Source organism: Eptatretus burgeri, chromosome 6 (assembly GCF_056783735.1).
Source record: "Eptatretus burgeri isolate ZD-2024b chromosome 6, Ebu_testis_v1, whole genome shotgun sequence".
Classification (NCBI taxonomy): Eukaryota; Metazoa; Chordata; class Myxini; order Myxiniformes; family Myxinidae; genus Eptatretus; species Eptatretus burgeri.
Window position 1 is genome coordinate 43,111,335 of NC_140966.1, and position 23,191 is coordinate 43,134,525.

At 40.8% G+C, this 23,191-nt stretch overlaps 1 protein-coding gene across 2 annotated transcripts in view; it reads right to left on the reverse strand.

The window, feature by feature from the left end:
- The window catches only part of LOC147024650 (BAI1-associated protein 3-like), a 180,727-nt gene that overhangs the window by 141,719 nt on the left and 15,817 nt on the right, over positions 1–23,191 (reverse strand). For both annotated transcript variants that reach the window (XM_085884765.1, XM_085884764.1), the window contains exons 3-7: positions 12,175–12,270; positions 11,318–11,374; positions 9,220–9,286; positions 2,459–2,573; positions 1,772–1,816 (exon numbers count right to left, since the gene is read on the reverse strand). In XM_085884765.1, the coding sequence (XP_085740891.1) occupies positions 1,772–1,816; positions 2,459–2,573; positions 9,220–9,286; positions 11,318–11,374; positions 12,175–12,270 (380 nt within the window). The remainder of the gene's footprint in view (positions 1–1,771; positions 1,817–2,458; positions 2,574–9,219; positions 9,287–11,317; positions 11,375–12,174; positions 12,271–23,191) is intronic.

The following is a 23,191-nucleotide window of genomic DNA, read 5'->3' on the forward strand; positions in this document are numbered from 1 at the left end:
GATTATGTTGATGTCACATTTTGAGTTTACCGTTTCTGAGAAGAAAATTGGGTGAATAATTCTTTGCCGACTTACAGCACACCAAGCACCGATTTTTGCAGAATGCGATGGCCTTTCTTGCATTGTATAAGGTTGTTCACTTTGCCACAAACGAGTGTTTTGCGAATCTACATGCCCAGCAAAATGAAACCATGCTTCGTCTATACAAAGCATAACATCCAAAACATTGTCTTGTTCTCTTACCATCCTCTGGAGCCACTTACAGTGGGTGACACGTTTCTCTTAATCTGGCTCCAGTAACTAATGCACTGCAAGACTTTTGTATGGATAAAGTTTGAGTGTCTTAACCGCCTTCCTTGTACTGGAATATGAACAGTGAGCTTGTTGTACTCAATGTGTCAGAGATTTATCCAGGCTTGCTTCTATTTCCCATACTTCTCTGGTGTAACAATGCTTGGCTGACACATGTGCTTTTTAACTTTCACGCAGCCTGTTTCTTGAAACTGCTTCACTAGTTTCCATCACCACTGATTTTGAAGATTTCGTTCAACAACTAAAGCTGCTTTTAAATGCAATTTAACATTCCCTAAAGGATGCATTCTATTTTTTCTTTTTTTTTGTATACCTTGTTGAGGCTCGTATGAGAGCTAACACACACTGCACAGCAAGGGGGGGGGGGCATGAGACAAGAGGGGTGGGAGTGGGAAGGACAAAACAGTGGGGAACAGACATATTAGATCTGTGGAAGGGAGAGGGATGGGGTGGGGAACACAGGGTATACAAGATGGACATTACAGGGACTTTCAGGAAGGAAGGCAAGGAATTTGAAGGAGGTAGGTTTGAGGTGGATTAACGGGGGTAGAAAAGATTGAGGATTTGGATGGGGGATGATAAGAGTTGGTGGTGAACAGCGGTTTTGAAGGCCTGGAGGGAAGAATGGGATTGAACAGAGTGAGGGAGTTTATTCCAAAGGCAGGGAAAAAGAGGAATGAAAGCTTGATGTAATGTTCAACGAGAAACATGCGTTCTTCCACAGTGAGCACCATGGCGTGACCGAGTGAAAACCGTTAAACATCACTGCTGGGTCACGTGATGAATCATAACTATCAGGATCAAGCCATGGCTTTCTGTAACATTAGGCTCCATTAATGCAAAATATTTGGTTCCTAACATATATAATTTTTCATGTATGGGAATTATTTAGGGATCTCGAATAAATAACAAAACAAAATAAATCACCCTGTGTACAGTAATACTTTTCGAAAAACGGAAGAAGCACACAAACAAGAACCACAGCCATGACAACAACAATATCAACAGCAACAATGTGTTATAAAATATCCTATTTTGATGTTTCAGTTCATTTTACATCCTCAATGAGACTCACAGACAGACATGCAATATAGTGGGGAAACTGAGCATAACAATTGTGCATTTTGTGAGGAAAGCACCAAATTTGGCACACTAGTAGCCTATCATATCATGAACAGATTTGGATATTGGGCCATCTCAAATTTTTTGATGGCAGTGGAAAATGGCTGCCACAGCCATCAGCGGCTGAATTTCAGATGGCCCAATATCCAAATCTGTTCATATTATGATAGGCTACTAGTGTGCCAAATTTGGTGCTTTCCGCACAAAATGCACAATTGTTATGCTATATTTAGCTAAGTTGCCCCACTAATATGTTTGTGAAGTGCAACATGCTCTCTTTTGATTAATCCCATCATTCAAGCGATGGATCTAACATGTTAGTCTTGCTGAAACTCACCACAAACTCACAACAAGATTTCCTTCTTCAGCTCCTTTCAGTGGCCTGCACGTACAGGATACATGGCAAAACAAAGACATCATTAACACAGTGACATTTAACAATAATGTAAGCTGTTTTGTCACCTTTTCACAGTGACATTGTGGTTTCTGTGATTGCTGTAAAGGACAAAAGGAAGGTTTCTTGTCATTCCTAAGGTTTTACATATTGTGGCTATGGCTCATAGAAGATCTGTGGGTCGATGCTGTGTTTTTTCCATACATGGCCCCAACTATTTCGACGATTACCTCTTTGTGGAGTTGACCAGGGAATATTATTGGTCCAAGTCTTACATCCACTGGGTGGCCAGGACAGACTTTCGATTGAAAGTGATTTGGGTAGGAATTTGGAATTTTGCCAGGTTGCTGGCAATACGTCTCCTACTCTTCAACACCAGGGAGTATGATTGCTTTTTTGTGTTTTTTTAACCCTCTGAAACCTTCCACTGCACACTCCGAGTCCAACCACCATTTTTCAACCCATTCCGTCCACCCAGCAGTTCAGAAGTGCATAGAAGTCAAATAAATAAACATGCAAACAGCCACTTCTCAAATTGCCTATGGTATGATTATGTTAACAAAGAGTAGCATTGAACGTGACACAGAAATTTGAAGCAAAGGAATGCCCAGGGAGTGAAACATAACTCACAGGTTGAAGGTTTCATTCCATACAGGTTGGCATCCTTCACATACACCTGTGTGAAACATCTCACTGTTTTGATTTGGGATCTGCAGCTGCACTGTGGTATATAATTTAATGTTGCCTGCACAGGGAATAGAAGGAAGGGACAACAATAACTTGGTTTTACAGCAAGTTACACAATTAATATTTCTGTCTGAGGTTTTAATCGAAAAGGCAAAATGGCTGATACAAACTAGCTTTACAGCATTAAAGTAGGATCTGGAGCAACACAACTTGAAGATCACTATACTACAACTGCCTTTACTAAACTATACAATTATGCAATGACTTTGTTGATTGCATCGTTACAAAAGGACAACTATACTGCTGATGCAGCACTCCCATAGACTATGCACTTGCCAATATTGAAGTACACAATGGCCTGCCTACGCCTTTTGAAAAGCAAAATGGGATATTTATCACGCACAAGTGAACGTTCATAGAAAATAAATCAGGAGAAATGTCCAGTAGAAAAATAACAAAGCAGTGCTTGATACAATACTATGATTGTAATCCACAAGGACAGTTTTCAAGTGCTGTGGGCTCAAAATGTATTTTTGAAAAAGGTAGCTCGTGGATGCAGTGCACCAAATGAAAAAGGAAATTTTGTATATCAACAAACAAAACGAATTCTTTAATGGCCCCAACTATATCTACCTTCTTGTGGGTTGGCTAGGTAACATTTTTGGCCGAAGTCTTTCATCAACTGGGAAGCCAGGATAGACATTCAAATCAAAGTGATTTGGGTAGGAATTTTGCTAGGTCGCTGGCAAACTCTCCTCCTCTTCGCAAAAGACACTGTGGGAAATGTAATGTCCGTCAGTGCCCAGTACTCGCATACGGGGTTTTCAGGTTAATGTCCTTCTGATGGATGGTGCATACAATGATGTATCGCCGTGCATAAGAAACCTCAAGTTGACAGTTTATAGCTGGGTTCAGATTCAGAACCCAGCTGGACAGCTCAAAGGCAAGTGCACATTCCTCCAAGTAGACCAATAGCAAGTCAAATTCAAAAGGGCACATTGCAAATATTGTACACCGCTCCTTCCCATTTCTATATTCAGGCAATACATGATGTCATTGCCGGGCACTGAAAAAGGGTACTCAGTTTTTACCCCGTTTGTTTGTTTGTTACTTGCAAAATGGAAGATTTTTCAAGTGTATTGGTAAAACAATTTTGTTATTCTGTCTGTTTGTCTGTCTATTGCTAATAGGTCACAATTTTAAACCGATCTTCACGAAACTTCACCACATGGTCGAGTTTGTCATAAGGAAGAAACCTTTTGTTTTTGCGGTCAAAACGTCAAAAGGTCAACATTGGCCACATTTCTAAATTTGTCAATTTTCATCCGATTCACTTGAAATTTGAAGAGGAGTTGCGTATTTGGTTAGTGAATTCAACCATGAATTATTTTTGAGGTCAAATTAATTTTACTAGAAGCACCCGCTCCCTACGGGAGCCGTCAAGAGGGTCAGGTTATTATATTTATGCCTATTATACTCCAAGGGGTCCCAGGATTACACACCCCAAAAATGGTTGTGATCGATTCAGCCGTTTTTGTGGTACCTGGGAACAGACAGACGGACAGACAGTGAAATATATAGTAAGATGGATTTTGCAAGTATCATGCTCTGCACGGCGACTTCTTCTTGTTTGTTTGTTTGTTCAAGCGATATCTCAGCTATCCTTTGACCTAGGAAGCTGAAGTTTTGCGACCCGTATGCGAGTGACGATGTAGTTTAGCAAAAACTGATTTTTTTATTTTTTGATTAATTAATTAATTACTTAATTACTTAATCATTATCGATTTATTAATTCCTTATTTATTTTCTTTCTCATCTGGGCAATATCTCAGGCACCCTTTCAGCTTGGAAACTGATATTTGGACACGACAGTGAACAAGTGATTTGGCTATAAAGGGTATTTTTGATTTATTGATTCATCAATTAATCGATTATTCATTATTTGATGAATTATTTCATTCTTTAAAAGTTACAGATTCGGATGAAACAGTGGTGGTTTAAATATGCTATTAGCCAATTGATTCAGAAATTAATTATTTTACAATTATTATTTATTTATTTGAATTATGCAAATAATCAACTTATCAATCAATTATTGTACACCGCTCCCTCCCAATTCCATCACCATGTACTGCACAGTGGCATCGCTGGGTGCCTAAGGTGCCCTGGAAATGTCGCGAGTGGAGGATTTGTTATTTATTTATTTGGCATGGGGGCGATGTACTTTGTATGTACCTCACCTCTATTTATCAATCTTTGTTTTAAATTTCACTTAACTGGCAGTGTGAAAAGGAAATTTCTTTCTTTTGCAGCTGAGCTGCAACAGAGGTTGCAAGACAGAGGTATCAAAATCAATAAGTTGCAAAACTAAAGGTTCATCCATCACAAAGTTTTGAAAACAACTCTGAGAATGTCAAGAAACTAACCTCAAGGTAAGCTAGCATGTGGAACAAAGTAATGTATTGCTTGAAGAATAATGGTCCCAAATCCTGAGATCGACTTTCCTACTTCAAATAAGTGATTTTATTTCATCAAAATTTGGCCTGAAATCACTGATTATTTTCTCTGGTGGAGCTCTCCACTGGGCTATGTTGTTCATTGAATTCTTCTTTAACATAATCGTATTTCTCAATCTTATTTTCACCTCGTTATGTCCGAGTATATTTCTCAGATTAATTTTAACAGAGTGTACAAGAGTCATGGACAGGGGTGTCGCTGGACACTGGCCCATGGGACGCTTGCCCCGAATGTTTTTTGCTATGCCCCAAATCAATTTTAACCCCTTGGATAAGATCAGCCTCTTAATGGCTTTGAAATCAGACTTGAGGTCAGATGCATGACCAAGCACTAATTACAGGCAGGAATGTTGTGTGTCAGACAATGCCATCATTGATTGCTTTGCAAAGATACACAACAGACTACATGCTGACACTTCCCAAAAATAAATAAAGGTAGACTGTTTACAAATACAACTTTTCGAAAACCAGGGGGTTTTGATGGTTAATTAATGAGTAAAATACATGACATATATTTATATTGTGTTCAAAATACTTGAAATGTTTAATAGTGGATATAAAATGTAAGTTTGTACTTTTACAGAATCAAGTAGAGTTTGTAAATGGATACTTTTTTGTTTTTGTACTTTATTAATTGTTTGAAATCACAAAGGTTAAAATATATATTTTTAAAAATACAAAAAAGTCCTTTAATTTTAGCACCTGCAACATCCTTTATGTAACGTAAGAAACAAAATGATTAGCCTATTTTTATACACGTGCAATTGTACTAAAATTTAAATTGGTGGTGGGGGATCTGAAGTTTAAGGGGACCCAGGCCCCTAATCTTTTTGGTAGCTACCGAAACCTTTGTTCATGCAGGAGTTTGTGCATGCAGCATATAATTAGGGGTGCTCAAAATGGGATAAGAACGAGATTATACTCACGATGGTGCAAGAAACTCTATTTAGATATTCTTCAGTATCGATGTACACATGAATAGTAAGAAAATATTTTTCCTTTCCAATGATATACACTTATGTCCTGAAAATGAAAACTTTGTCATTTCTCAGACTATTGAATCTTGTTCAGATAACTTTTAAAACATCACAGTTACCACTTACAGGACAATAACATAAAGAGACACAAGGATATAGTGACCTGAAAAAGCATTCACCCTCTACCAATAATTCCACATTTAGATGAATTATAAATAATGTGAAAACAATTTTTCCAAATTAACTTTTTTAATCATAACTGAAGAGACCAAACGAAACAGTGTTAGAGTCAAAGGAGGTTACATGTCAGGAATATCAGAAAAAAACATGTACAAATCAAAATTGACTGGTTGTAAAAGTATTCAGCCCATTAGGGTCAGGACTTTGTTGAAGCACCTTTTTGCAATGGCTGCTATGAGTCTTTTTGGGGAGATCTCTACCAGCTTTGCACAATGAGATGATGAAATATTTGCCCATTCTTCTTGTGAAAATGGCACGAGTTCTGCCATGTTTGATGGGGATTGTCAATGGACTGCAATCTTCAAGTCTCACCATAATTGTTCAATTTGGTTCAAGTTAGGATTTTTTATTATTGTTATTCAGCTACTCCAGTGTGGATTTATCTTTGTGCTTCAGATCATTGCCCTGCTGAAATGTGAATCTCGTACCTAGTTTCAGATTCACAGCTGACTCAAACAGGTTTTCATCAAGGATTCTCCTGTACTTTGCACCATCCATTGTGCCTTCTATCCTGACAAGCTTGGCATTCCCTGCTGATGAAAAGCAGCCCCATAACATGAAGCTGATCCCACCATGCTTGACAGTAGGGATGGTGTTGAAAGGATGATGCACATGTTAGGCATGCACCAGATGTAACACTTTGAATTTCGACCAACAAGTTAAGTTTTTGTCTCGTCTGACCACAAAAAATTACTCCACATGCCTACAGTATCATTAAGATGCTTTTTTACAAACTCCATATGAGCTTTTAGATGCATCTTTTTCAATAATGGCTTTTTCATTGCCACCTGTCCATAGAGGCCAGGGAGCGGGATATTGTTGATTAATGAACACTGACCACCATCTCAGACATAGAGCCTTGCACATCTTTCAGTCATTGGTTGATTTACAGTGACATCCTGAACCATTATCCTGCTTGTCCAGCTGCTTAGTTTGGATGGGCGACCTGATGCATCGAGTCTGGGTAGTATGATACGTCTTCCACTGATTAATGATGGATTTCACCATACTCAAAGGGATAATAAGTGACTTTGAAATCTTCTTTATAACCATCTCCTGAATGGTGCTTCTCCACCACTTTATGTCTGACTTATTTGGAAAGTCTTAATGTTTGCCTTGTTGGATGACTCCTTGGTGTTCATGTTTGCCTTGTTGGTTGACCAAATTAGTTTCACCTTAAAACTCCTTAGATAAGTGGGGGAACTTAATTTTTCAGTGAAGCCACTGATTACATACAGGTGAAACCTATTACACTTATTTTGTAACCTTTCAAACAAATAATTTGCTCCTGAAATGATTTATGATTAATTAAGCAAAGGGTTTGAATACTTGTACAACTGAGAATCATCTGATTTTCTCTGTTAATCTATAATTATTCACATTTTATCTGCTTTTTTATATTTCAGCTTTATCACTTTGGAGTAGTTTGCGAAGACTATATATAAAGTTTGATTTGAAAGTATCATGAAATAAGCTTAGGTGACATCAAAATGTGAAAACTTTGGAGGGGGTTGAATACTTTTGCAGGCCACCACAGCTTTGCCATTCTCTTAGCTGTCTCGCCTGGATTTGAATATCGAGCCAGATATAAACTGTCACCCCTGGTGTTTTGCATTCAGGCCGGTGTATCAATGTGTGTGGCATCCTTCCAAAAGATGTTAAGATAGAGGACCCATCTGACATCACTTATCATTTGTGCATGTTAAAGATACCAGAGTGTCTTCACATGGAGTAAGCGAAGCACCCTGAAGAATTCCAAAATTCTGCCACCTCAATTCGAGTGTTAGATCTAGCCATTAGGTTTGTGAAAGATGAGGGGCATAAACCTCCCCAGTCACCCCCACAAAAGGTGGGAATAATTAGGGGTGTTAAAGAAGCAATAGTAATATTATTCAATGGACAAATCAACATAATACTGTATTTAAGAGTCAAGTCTTTATGCTCAGAGGGGAATACAAAGCAGGTCTACCGAAAATGTCATATGATGAATGTGATGGATTCGTTAGCCAGTTGTCTGTTTCTGTTTTTTTTTTCTGAAATTAGATAAATGCTGCTTTTTTAGTGCAGTGCCAACTGAGAGGGTTGCTGTGGTTGGGGTGTGGGTTGGGTACTAATTTCTTCCATACAAGAGGGAGATGACAAAGGGCTGCCATTCTGGCATACATAATACTGTATGTTGATTGTCCTTTTATATAAATGCAGTAAAATACAAAAGTAGTGTCCCCACTCAATTTCAGATTTAAAACGATTTTATTATATTCTTTGCAATGGCAGGTCCATGGGCTGTGAACCAATTCCAAAGTGACAATCAATAGATTAAATGGAAAATTTAGGTTAAAGTTAATGAAATGTAGATATTGAAAAGATAATTGATGTTAATGGGAAGTAAATGTGATGTTCAAAAGTAAATGGGATAAAACACGTAAAGGAATTAATGATGCTCATTCTATATCAGTTACATTGAATGTTTTGGGAGAGGAAATATAAAGGAGAACAGTCAAAAACTTTGCAATGCAGTACTGCTTACATTAAACGAGAGAGTTCATAGAACATGATACCTCACACAATGTTCAGGTATATTCTTCAATTTTAATACAATGATGATTTTAAACATCGTTGGAAAAAAAATCTGGAAGGTCCCTCCTCTTACTCCTCTGTCTTCTTAACCTTTTTCTCCTCTCTTTTCATTACTCCACACTCCTGTAACCTCCTTTTCTCTCCTACCACTCTACCCTCTCTTCATTTTTCCAATTTTAATGCTTTCATTTTAGACACCCCCACCCACCCACCCCACCCCAATAACCATCCACCACCCAAAATGCATACATAAAAAAAAGAGATAGCAACATTAGATTTTATGCTTATTAAACAAGTTTCATGTTGGGGAGAGAAAAAACTTTAATTCAATCATCCTTTATTGTTGATAAAATGCTAACTTATAAAGTGATAAAGGTATGATTCGACTTCTTACCTTCAAATTTTCTTCCATTTATCTCTTTGGCTTCACATACTGTTAATTGCAGTGCATATTCAGGAGGCTGTGCACAACACATAGAATCGTTTAGAACACTGCTGCACAGTGTGATATAAACATTTACGATTGGTGACAATATATGCTGGAGTGGTTTGCTCAGTATTCTTACAGTATTGCCACTAGTACTGAACACACTGCCTATTGCTGGCTGCACATGCCATCACAAATGCACTTGAGTATGATGGGATAAGAAAAAAACCAATTCGGTTTGTTGTTTAATTGGTTGCAGGCCAATGTTTGCCAAGATTAGACTTCAGAGATGCCAGCAGAGCAGCAAGATATGTCAATGCAGTTACTGGAACAACGTCAAATACAAAGTAGTTCAGTAATTACCCTGCACTCAGGAAGCAAAAAGCGAGGTGAAGTGATCGGTCGCGTATGAGTGACATATGTACGTGCGTATGTATGTAAGTATGTACATACATTTTTTACTTTTTAAAAATTCATTTTCTCAGCAACCATTAGTCTGATTTACAGGAATTTTCCAAAATAGGTGCACCGCCTCCTGTGGAATTTTTTAGTCATAATGACATCGGTCACAGGGTACAGGCGCCATTTTGGAAAAACCGAAAAACTTTGCTCCTCTATATCTCCGAAACTGCTCCATGGAGAAAATTGAAACCTTTCTCATTGTCAAGTACTCCCCATGCTGAATATGATATGTTAATAATGATGTCATCGGTGCCTTCATTATGATGTCATAATTTGACAAGTGCAACATTTGATCAGGTCAGTATGAAAAAGAATTTCTCTGCAATTGATGAAACCACTAACCGATCAATGCAAAACTAATTGATCAACTACGGATGGGAAATATAGTTTGATGAAAGTGACGTCATCATTCACTGGTCTGGCACCATATTAGATCAAAAAACCTTTAAAAAGCAGAAGAGTTGGCTTGCACCAAATCCTTCTCAAGACTGTGCAGGGTAAATATTTTATGAATACCATGTCGTTCATTTTAATAGTTCAAAACAAGAAATGACCCTTCAATGATCCTCCAGACTTTCATTCACAACTTGATGGAGTACTGCTCTTCTCTTGACTCTGGGATGGCTCCCCTGCCTCACATCTTATTCAGCTTGAGGCTGTGGAAACCAAGGATTTCAAGATCATTGGAATCTCTCATGATGAATCTGAGTCTATGGGCCTATCACTTCACCATCATTAACTGTCTCATTTCTGGTTTTGCACCTTCTGCCTTCTCAACACTGTCCCCCCCCCCAAGTATCTGCAGGATGCATGTGGTCCATTAGCAACCCCCTCTTAGTGAAACTGCCTCCAGAACCACTGCTCACCTCCACTCATTTAGTGCTCTTTTTCCACCAGCGGAACCACCTTCCACACTCTCTGATCTCATTCTTCCCTCTGGATCTTCAAGACAGCTGTTCATCACCATATCAGGTCACAGCCCATTAAATCCCACAACAGAAGCTCAAACCCCATCCAAAACCATGATCTTTTCGACACCCGTTAAACCACCTTCACCTTCCTAAAACTTTGTTTTTGTAGCTATCTTGTCCACCCCTTGCGTTCTCCCTTACCCCTCATCATTACCTGCATTTCTTGTTTGTATGTCTCCATCGACCTTCTCCCTCCGCTCTGCTATTGACATTTGCTTGTTCTCCTGCTGTTCGCCTTGTTCACTTGGCTGCACTTGGATGGGTTTGAGGGCTGTAGAGTAGCAGCTGAAACCCGAATCCTACCCAGGTTCCTCCTGATGTCTCCATCTTTACTCTTTACTTCTTCAGGTTCCTTCTTGGTCTTCCGTTTCATTATGGTGTGCCCTGTTCTGTTCTGTGTCCGAGCTCTTCCATGAGCCAAGACCATGTATAACAAAACAATTGTAATAGTTGTGTATTAACCCTTGAAAAGATAAACTTTAGCAAACTGGTGGGGCATCTCTTAATTACATATTAATGGAAGGTAGTGTGGGTGGGGTGGGGTGGTTCTTTATCCCAATTGGTCAAAATTTACATCATATTTATACATGTAAAAAGTAAATAGCCCCAAAGGGTGTGACAGTAGAACTTACCTTAGCATTGGCCAGTCTCTTTTTCACCTCAGGTACAGCATCTGGACAACCCAACATCTGCCATCAAACAAAAAAGATTAGAAAGAAAAAAGGTCAAAAACTAATTTAAAAACCCCGTGTAATGGTCCCCATTAATAATCCTGTGGAGGGTGTTTTCCCCACTGGAAGCGATTGCTTCCAGATAGGATAAGTAACTGTCACTATTATAGTGTTCTGTCGAACATCCAGTTTTCAGAAAAGGCCTCTGCACATATACACTACACAAAAATCAATTTTCGACATTACCTCCTCAACTCACCCACCAACTCCCCGTATGCCAACTTATTTTCCAATTTTCCCCTTTGCTTCTGTCTCCTTTCAACGACCTACTCATTTTTGTGGTGTCGTGTGAAAGGTGCTCCAAGGCAGACACGAGCGGGGGAACAGTATAGTACAACCCTGCTTTATTGCACGAGCGAGAGCGTGAGCGTACGTTGCCCGTAACTCCCCTTTATTACGTACTCGATGCACTCTACAAGCCACACGACTTACAGGCTCCGCAGGCCACAACGGCTGCAGCAACTACGACAACGCCTCAGGCAGAGCGCACTCCTATATCCCGTGCAAGCATGTGACCACTCTAAAACCACTCCTCCACCACGCTCCCCACATCATGTCCTGCCCCCGCAGGCCCGCTACACCACACTTTTATTTTTATTTTCTTCCCAAATCACACCCCCCCTCAAATAGTATTTCTTAGTTCCCCCCTTTCCTCCCACAACCACTCCCAATGACTCCTGTTGCTGTTACCTAATACCATCAAAAACACATATACTGACAATACCAGATCAAATTCAACATGAGAAACATTTTCAAACCTTGCCCAGATCTGTAATGTCCTGTGAAATATCTTTGGTCTCTCCAGGTTTTGGATAGAGAAGGGTGTAAGCGACATCCTCAAAGATGTTAGCTCTCTGGGGAGGGAGAAAGAGAAGAAGAGGTGGGGGAGAGGTGTCAAAAGAGAGACTTTTGACTTTTATGTCCTTTTATTACAAAAATACAAAAATTGTTTGCCTCACATGTAGAGGCTCACACAGTTGCACACAATTTTACATCATAAACAAACAAACAAAAAGTTTAGACAGAAGGTATAAACTATAAAGTTACAAACTAGTAAGTGAATTTTAACTGACCCTCAGATACTTTACAGAAGGCATTGTTTATACACCATTGGGTCTCAAACACCTGTACCTGAGAGCAACACCAGAACTCCTGTTTGATTCTTGAAACACAAAGGGCTTCAAACACTTCTAAGCTGTCTGTTGTATACAAATCATTGCACATTTTTGATTTTCTTGTCTTATATATCGCAAGATTAGCTTGTGAAAGGAAAAAATGAATTGGGATTGCTGTTGGGGAGTTGAAGGGCATACTCGGGTCAAAAATAAAGTTTGGAAAATCAAAATTACAAGAGAGACATGCCAAAAGCATCTTCAGGAAAAGAAATACAGGGGTTAAACGGTTACAGCGTATATACGCGTGAGGTAGTGTTTCGGTTTGTCCACAGAAGGGACATTGCTCACTTTTTGTTTGTGAGAACCGGTGAATAAAATAATTTATTGGCAACACCCAATGTGCGATTCTCCATTGGAGATCTCCAACCCATTTTGGTACAGGCTGTCTGTAGTACCAATTCCAAATAGGATAAAGGGGAGGGGTTTTGGTAAGACTGTGACCCATTTACAGGATACGGGGGAGGACAAAGAGGGAAAAAGGACTTTTAGGCATTGTATGTTCAGGGTTTTCGGTTATTCCCGGAAAAGGATCGAGATCGGCCAAAACCAATAGGTTCGAGACGAGTAGAGCCAGATAGTTAAAGGTTTGGGAAAGGTGGGGAAAAGTCAGAGGTGGGTATGGGAGGGTATTTTCCCAAACTTTTTGTGAGGCGCAGTAGGTGTGTTGTACTGTTGTCAGCACGCTGTCCACTTTGCGACATGATCTAATGCCAACCGCTGTCGCAAGAGCAGTGGCACTTAGCCACCTATCATTGGTGACATTCTTCAAGTGGCACACTTTCGTTGTTGCATTGTTTATGAACTGCTGAATGAAAGCATTTTCCCCTTCATTGCCTTCAAATAAACTGTTGTGAAACAATAGCTCGTTGAAGAACATGGGTTCAGTGTAGGTCGAGGGGTCACAACAGCAGCCGACAGCTTGCCATGCATTGAGTAGGCTTTGGTGAAAAGCAGGTAACCCAGATAAATCCATCTTGGTTGAGTCCATCAAGAACAACTCTTGTGCAAAGTTCAATTTTCCAGCTTGTCGGAAGATTCAACTGGTGAGTTGTCTCCAGACCAAACGGTTCATACAAGAAGCGCCATACTGTTCGCATACAGAAATCCATGATGCGGCACTTGACATTCACAAGTCCTTGGCCACCTTCAGCCACTGGTAAGTTCAGGATTTCCGGTCGCAGCCAATGCTTTCCAGACCAGAAGAAACGAGCGATGCATTTCTGTATGTTGTCCACGATGTCTGCTGCTGGCTGCAGGGCATGAACCTTGTACCATAACGTTGAGGTTATCAGATTGTTGATGACTCATACCATGCCTTGGTAGGACAGTTGGCAGAGTAAACTCTTCCATTTCAGTAAAATTAGTTCCATGCGTGCCAACAAACCTTCCCAGTAATGTCTCACCAAATCGCCTGGACAAAGAAACACTCCCAATAACTTGATCCCATCACTTTTCCATGAAATATTGCCAGGGAGACAAGGAGGGAGAGGGAAAGGGGTGGGGGGTGGATAAGGGATAGGTAGAGGGTTGGAGCCACAGTGCTTCTGTTTTAGCCCAATTTATTCTGACTGATGATGCTTTACTAAAGAGATCCAAGGTACTCGTCCTCTTAACAATGTCTTCTGCATGATTTAGGCAGACACACATGCCATCTGCATAGGCGATGCTTTTTAAGGGATTAGTTTCCATAGTGACACCAGATAAGGATTTATGAAGGGTGTTTAAGAAGGGTTCAAGAGAAAGAGTATACAAAATTCCTGAAAGAGGGCAACCCTGCCTTACCCCTCTCCTATCCCCAAATGAGGGTAAAAGTTCATTGTTTATTTTTAACAAGGCCATTATGTTTGAATAACATAACTGTATATGTGATAGAAAGAGGGGGCCAAAACCAAAAAAAATTTAAAACTTCAAAAAGGTATGTGTGAGAAACACAGTCAAATGCTTTCTCCTGGTCAAAAAGACCAGGCCACAACTTCCATGATTTATCTCACAAACATCAATTACATCTCGAATAACAGAGATACTATCCTGGATATTACGCCCGGGGACACAGTCGGTTTGGTCCATGTGTATAATATCCTTTAGCAGAGGTGAAATATGTAAGGCCAAAGCTTTAGAGAGGATTTTATAGTCTGTACACAGCAGGGACGCTGGCCTCCACTGTGAGATGAGCAAGGGATTTCCTTTCTTATGATTCAAAGTAACCACAGCTCTTCTGCAACTTAGTGGGAGTTCATTTTTCTCCAGGCTCTCTTGGAAGACCAAAAGCAATTCAGGTCCAATCAGGTCCCAGAATTTTTTGAAGAACTCCGCTGGTAGACCATCCAGCCCAAGTGATTTCCCCTCATTCAGGCTCTTTAGGGCAACAGAAAGTTATTCGAGTGCGAGTGGTGATTCTAGATCCATCTTTTCTCTGGGGGATAGAACACTGACACCATCCGCCAATTGAGAAACCAGTTCAAAATCAACATCTTTTGCCTGGTAAAGTTTAGAGAAGAAAAGTTTTGCGTCGTTCTTAATTTATACCGGGCTAGTAGTGACCGAGTTATCAGGACGTTTTAAAGCAGAGATCAGGGAATGAGGCGATTTGGATTCAAAGTCAAAGAAAAACCAGGTTGGGTTATCTGAGAGATGAAGGTGTTGAAAGTGTCATCTCGTTAACGCTCCTTGGGTATGGTTGGTGATTATACTATTGAGAAGAAACTTTTTCTCATGCAGTCTTAGTTTTTGTTGGGGGGCAAGGTGGGTTTTTAGGTTGCTTTGAATCTGTAAAATTTCTTTCTCCAGTTATGCTTTTATTCTGCATTCTACTTGTGTATTTAAAGAGCAGAATTGTTGACAGAAATTTAGAATTGGGACCTTTATGTTGTCCCACCACAACTGCTGGTCTTTAAATTGGGGCTTAGCACCTACTAAATTGGACCATACACTTTGAAAGGCACTATTAAAAGAGGGGTTGTCTAATATGGAGATGTTGTTTCCAAAAAGAGTGGCGATTTGGAGATGAACCTATTCGGTAGCATGTGGTGATAAGGTGATGGTCCTAGAAACCAGATGGAGAAATTCTCGTGGTAGGTGAAAGGTTAATAAGGGTTGAGTTTATGTAAAATCTATCCAGCCGGGCGAGGGCCACCTGATTGTTGGCAACTTTACTCCAAGTCAACTGATGGGTGTTTGGATTTTGTGTCCGCCATATGTCTTGAAGACTAAAATCCCTTATTATGTCAGGCAGCAGTTCTATTTCTTTTTCGGTAAGATCCTTACATGGTTCAATTCCCTTATCAGAAGTAGGGATCTTTTCTGTAGTTTCCTTAATTTTATCTGGGAGTAAATCCCCTTCACTTTGATCTCCCAACAGGGGGTCCATTTCATCATTTGAGAGTGACTCATCCCTATTTTCATTGACACTGTGTCACATAAGCCCGGAGTTGTTTCACTCACAGCCAAAACCACTTTTTTGTCCTTTATGTGGGTTAAGTTCGTTCTGATCCGTTTTTCTTTTCCTTAATAAGGGAATAGTTGTAAAACCATCCCAAGCACTTGAGGTACTGTCTTCTGTGTCCTTCGGGTCTGATGTTTCATTTCCTGAGACTGTAACAGGGTCGTCAGTGCTAACAGGTGGGGCCGTATTAGACGGAGCAAAAGTATCCTCGGCTGTTGGGAATGTAGTTTTCGGGCAGAAACGTTTTAAATGGCCGAAACCATTGCAGTTAAAACATTTCAGTGTTTCCGTCGACAAGTACACCTGGTACTCGTGTCCATCTATGTGAAATTTAAAGACCACATTAAACACTTTATCGACGTTAGTCGAGGGAAGCACAATGTACGCCTGTCACCTGAAAGACATCACGTGTCTCGCCTGCTCGTTCCAGCATCGCAAAGGTAACATTGTAATCTGAGACACTACGGTCCCGAATCGAGATAATTATTTTACCAGTGCTTCATTTCTGATGAAAGGTGGGACATTACTGAGTACAATTTTGGTACTAGTTGTGGTGAGAGGGGAGGCTAAGATGAAATAACCCTTTTTAGAGGTTATTCCAGTCGAGACAATGCCATGTACTAAATGATCGTCTGACATAAAAACAACTACAGTAAGTCGTCGACTTACGACCTATGCGACTTATGACTGATCGACTTTACGACCACGCCTGCGACCGCGATATGTGCTGTATGTCTGGCCACGACTGCTCCGCGTCTGGCAGTGCGAGTGTTGCCCAGCTGGGCATATGACAGTTTCCGTCCTAGTGCCCGCCAGTGCTAGCGTGTTAGCGTGGTCTCGGTATAGCACAGTTTATCCATAGCGCAGCGCTGCTCCAGCTGATAACATCGACAACAACGTCGACGATCCACAGCCAAGCACGAGTGACCAATAACATGTTTTGTATTTTTTTTAATTTAGTATGTTTTGTAACTACTGTAAAATGTTTTCTATTTTTAGATTTCATAAGTATATTGATGACTTCCGTCATATGTTTGTGTGTTTGTGTGTGTGTTTGTTTGTTTGTAGGCACGATAACTCGAGAACGGAAGAAGCTACCAATGTCAAATTACACCACGTGATTCAGGAAGGCGATGGCTAGTGCTGATTAGATTTTGGTCAAAATCGGTTAAAGGTCAAGGTCACAGTGTGGTCAAACATTGGATTTTTGATGGTTTGGTACATAATCATCGTAGACCCTTCTGGTTTGCGTCGCTACCTTCTCGAGAGACAGCTTTTATTAGACAAGGTCAGAGGTTAAGTTTACGATTTCGTAAGTACCAGTCTATGACTGCTTGTTTGTATTTTTTTGCAAATATTAAACCAATTGTACTGTAGTATGCAGTACTTAACTTAAACCTGACGGATGTAAAAACATTATACAGTAACAATAATAATGGTTTTCATCACCATGGTTATCTATCTGTAATTCCAGCAATCTGTGTGTGTGTGTGTGTGTGTGTGTGTGTGTGTGTGTGTGTGTGTGACCGTTGTTTCTCGACAACCACTGGTCCGATCTAATTGAAACTTGCCAGGTATATTGCTGGGGCGCTGAGGATGTGCCTTTTCAAGGTTTGATATTAATCGGACAAGTGCTTCCCAAGTTATGGCCATTTATTTACCAAACCAATGGCAAGACACGTTGTTGCGTGGGCGTGGCCGATGGGGAAGGGAAGCACAGCCACGTTCCCCATTACGGGTTACAACGTACGGGCTTCCGGAGAGTGATGACTTCGTGTATTCTTATAATTTCTCGATTTCTTATGCGCATTTATAGATAAACACAATGGCCCAACATATGATCGTTTTCATATTAGACGGAGTATAAATTTCGGGAACATCAGAGTGCTGGTATGCTCCAAAACAGGAAGTAAATTTTTTCTCTCTCTTCTATTCTCTTTTTGTTTTTTCTTGCCACGACATTGCGAAAAGGTAAAATACGTTGGCGCTAATTGAATAATTGGGTATTAAAAATAAATTGCGAATTATCGTAACTGCGAATAATATCGAACTTCCGGGTCACACACGGATGGGCACGTGAGAGCGAAGAAACGGCCTGTGTGGTTTATTTATTTATTTATTTATCATTATTTTTTTTAAGGGCACATACTAGTAACAATAATGAACAAAGAAAATGTGAATAAAATATGACTTACAGATTATTATTATATCATCATACAGTATAATAAACATACGGTAATTTGTGCATAGGCCTATACACTATGAATAAAGGTAAAATAAATGTTGGCCGACTTATGACCAAATCGACTTACGACTGGTTGGTCGGAATCGATCACGGTCGTAAGTCGATGACTTACTGTACTCGTTTGTTCATGCGAGAAGTTGCGCGGACTTTTTCAAACCCAACCATATTACCAATGGCAGTAACAATGTCATCAACACTGACCTCGGTAGGAGGAACACACACGATGCCATGTTTCCTCGTCAAGGCCTCATAGGCCGTGTAGCGGGAACATGTCGACATTCTTTGATTTCAAAGAACGGAAGTAAGGGGAGGGGTGAGGAAGGGAATGAGGGGAAAGGTCATATAACCGCTCATACGTGTGTCTCACCGAAACAAACAAAAAAAAAACACACCCGTAATACAGGTAAACAGGAATGCACTCGATAACAGAGTAGGCTACCAGCTCGAAGTTTACCTATACGACAAGCTGTGGCCTCTCTCTCTCTCTCGTCCCAAAGAAGAAAAGGGGAAAGGTAAGGGAACGAAAAATATAAACACAAAACTGTTATGAACCACGCGGGGAAAAAGGGTAGGGGTATGTAACGAACTCAACAGGGTGGATGACGGTGGGTGGAAGGGAGTTACGTGGAAAGGAAGGGGAAGGCGAGTCGAGAAGAAGGGGGGGGGGGTGGGACAGGAAGGCAGAGGGGGAAGAAAAAAAACGATAGGGGAGAGAATAACACTGGACTCACAACACAGAGCAGGAGCCTACAGCGGCCATGACACCGCACCTAGAAACCAAACCACCAGCAGGGGGAGACAGCGAGAGAGAGAGAGAGAGAGAGAGAGAGAGACAGCGAGAGAGAGAGAGAGAGAGAGAGAGAGAGAGAGAGAGAGAGAGAGAGAGAGAGAGAGAGAGAGAGAGAGAGAGAGAGAGAGAGACAGAGAGAGAGAGAGAGAGACAGAGAGACAGAGAGAGAGAGAGACAGAGAGAGAGAGAGACAGAGAGAGAGAGACAGAGAGAGAGAGAGACAGAGAGAGAGAGAGACAGAGAGAGAGAGACAGAGAGAGAGAGAGACAGAGAGAGAGAGAGACAGAGAGAGAGAGAGACAGAGAGAGAGAGAGACAGAGAGAGAGAGAGACAGAGAGAGAGAGAGAGAGAGAGAGAGAGAGAGAGAGAGAGAGAGAGAGAGAGAGAGAGAGAGAGAGAGAGAGAGAGAGAGAGAGAGAGAGAGAGAGACAGAGAGAGAGAGAGAGAGAGAGAGAGAGAGAGAGAGAGAGAGAGAGAGAGAGAGAGAGAGAGAGAGAGAGAGAGAGAGACAGAGACAGAGACAGAGACAGAGACAGAGACAGAGACAGAGACAGAGACAGAGACAGAGACAGAGACAGAGACAGAGACAGAGACAGAGACAGAGACAGAGACAGAGACAGAGACAGAGACAGAGACAGAGACAGAGACAGAGACAGAGACAGAGACAGAGACAGAGACAGAGACAGAGACAGAGACAGAGAGAGAGAGAGAGAGAGAGAGAGAGAGAGAGAGAGAGAGAGAGAGAGAGAGAGAGAGAGAGAGAGAGAGAGAGAGAGAGAGAGAGAGAGAGAGAGAGAGAGAGAGAGAGAGAGAGAGAGAGAGAGAGAGAGAGAGAGAGAGAGAGAGAGAGAGAGAGAGAGAGAGAGAGAGAGAGAGAGAGAGAGAGAGAGAGGATTTCCTGAACACAGTATGTGTGTTTTGCGAGCTCATTTTTATTACTTTTGGCTCACTGGACTTTTTTCCAGGAAACTTATGTGATCGAGCAGTATCTATCGGTGAGTGAGTGAGTGAGTCAGTAAACACTTCAGTCATTATCACTTGAACCAAACACGATTTTGATGAAAATTGGCCACAAGCTTCATATCTGATACCGAACGAAGATGTATTGACTGCATCAAAATCTACACTCATTAAGAGAGTATACAGGGAAGGTTTTGCCCCCCAAAATCAGTATTTGTTCCCTTATCCTAAACTACACACGCAATTTTCATGAAACTTGACCACAACCTTCACCCCCCACGATGAATTAAACGTGGTTCATGGCATTAAGAACATCACGGTCTAAGGGGTTCTGCCGGGGGTTTGAGTGACTGTTGCTCCTGATCCAGGTGAGCTTCAGGACATGCAGTACTATTTTTACTTTATGGACTCAATGCCTGCTCAGTGGAGTTTTCTTCTGCTCTGGACATCATGAATCATGATGTGTAAAAGTAGATAGATGCACTTGTGCAACAGTTAGTATATAAAATGCATTAGCATGAATTGGTAGAAAGGATGTGCAACTGTTGAAAGAGTGGAAAAGTAAAGAATTTTTGTTCGGATATAAAATGAAAATAATCTTACCGACAGGTAGTGGACAGAAAAATGTAAACACCTGGGTAAATGAGGTACACCAAACAATGGCTTCCACACAATTGCGGCCCATGTGTTAATTGAGCAAATAATATCTCAGTATGCTTAGGGCCATGTATAAAAATGCTGCACAGGCCTGGTTGCCTATAATTATGGCTAACATGGCTGCAAGGGGAGACCACTCCCCCACCAATGCCCCCATCCACAGAGCCTGTGTGGTCGCCCAATGGTTTGATGAGCATGACACTGATGTTTTCCATACGTCATGGCCTTCTCAGTCACCAGATCTGAACCAAATCGAGCATTTATGGGATATTCGAGAATGACACCTGAGACAGCGTTTTCCACCTACGTCAAACAGGTGAGAGTTGATTGACTTTGTTGTGGAAGAATGGTGCTGCATCCATCCTGCAGAATTTCAGACGCTGGTGGACTCCATGCCACGGCACACACAGGCCGTACTCGCCACTCGTGGTGGTGCAATGTCCGATTAATTGACTTTGCATTGGTGTTTCCATTTTTTTGTCCGCTACCTGTATATCTTTTATCTATCTGACATGATGGTGGAGAGTTAGCGCACTTGCCATTGAGCTGTCTAAACTGGATTAGATTCTTTACCACCTGACTACAATCTGTTCGATTGATGCTCGACAGGCAGTGTGTCACATCAGCAAGCGTGCTGTCCCTTGGACAGATGTGAAGCTGGGGACTTATCCACTCACAATGATTGCTGGTTGATGCCAAAGATGCCTTTTAATGGAGTGTCAGCAATCCATCACGAGAATGCTGGCTAAATTCAAAATTACTGCTTTGATGTTTTAAGTAGTTCAGGGGAACAACGACTACCATTAACCCCGAAGGATAAATCATGATACCAAAATGGGTCACAACAGCCTACCCTTTTATCGAAGAAGTTATAACATGATGGTCTAAATCACGACAACTTAAAAAAACTGGGGCAAAGGTCAACAAGCATCTTCAAACATTTTGCAATTTAATGATTACTGTTAGGTGGAACATGAAATAACTTAATCGTGTGTGAGTGTGTTTTCTGTCCTCCATATTTCTTTCTTTCTTTTTCTTTTTCTATGGAGGGGTGAATCTTGCAAATAGTTTTTGAATAAGGTTCAATTTGGATGTGCCTGGTTGGGTTGGAGGGCAGAGGAGTAGCAGAGGAGTAGCAGCCAAAACCCGAATTCTATCCAAAACCCGAAAATCCTCCAGATGACTGACTCCATCTTTGTCTGTTTGGATTACTCCTGATACTCCTTGGTCAGTTATTTGATCAGTCTTATGTAAAACCAGTTTGTCCATAAAAGCTGTGATTGCGCAGACGAAATATTTGTTAATTTGTGGTCAGTGCCAAATGCAAACAAAGATAACTACGAAGTCTATTGAAAAGTAAGTGGATTACAAGACAGTTATTATAATGAGAAGAGGTTTGAACAAGCACAATGTGATGTCCGACACAAGAATGATAACAGAAAGATAATTATCGACCAAGGGGAACAGCAATCAATAGAATACAGTAGGAATATAGATTGGAAAGCATTTTAAAGATCAATAGAATCAAAAAAAGAAGATGAACACAGGATGGTTGGTAAATATCTCTGGAAAAGAGTTTTACTATTTTTGATTAGAAGAGATGAAACTCTTTTACAGACTTCATGTTGGTTTCCTTCAACAAGCAGACATTTCAATACAGCACATGTCTTTCAGGGATAAAACAACTGAAAGTGTTTGAAGCACGAGTACTTCGATCTTCAAAGGGAGGGGGGGGGGGTTTCAGATTAAATGCACATCCACATACAAATCATCCTGTAAACAACCACCCTACACCACCTCACTCAATCCATCCAAAATCCTCAGGTTAGAATGTTGAGTTTACTTCCACTCAAACCCCATGACTTTTCCTAATATTTATCTAAGCAAACAGTTCCACCAATGTTCTTTGTGAGACTCCAGTTGAAGGCTTGACAAACAGTCAGGATGTCTTTGAAGATCCATCCATCCATTGGGATCATACTCTGTGCAGAGCCTTGGTGCTGCCAAATAAAAACAGTTTCCTTGGCTATTGGGCACAATCTTGGACGGGTCACCACTCCAACACAGGATACCAGAAAGCTGGCACTCATTTTTTTCCGATCTTGCAAGGATTACAGGTAGAGTCAACCCCACCTGCTATTAATTCAACAGCGGAGTGGGATTTGAACTCAGGATGCTAGGATCCCATGGCCACCACCATAACCATTAAGCCAACACCAGACATTGTCTTTGAAGATAAACCAGGAAAAATAATGGATATTATCAAATAATATTTGAGAGTGTCTTGCCGTCATGGAAAACATGGTGCCATCGAAAATTTCGAAAATATATTTAATCGTCCATATTGTGCACTGATCATGCACACTGACAAGAGCCTTCACAGAGGCTGTTATTGCATTGTTGACAAAAAAACGAACTAGTTTTACTTGATCAACCAAAGAGCATTCTTTTAGAAAAACAATAAACCTGCTCCAAGGTAACATTACCTGTATTGTGATGCAGATGG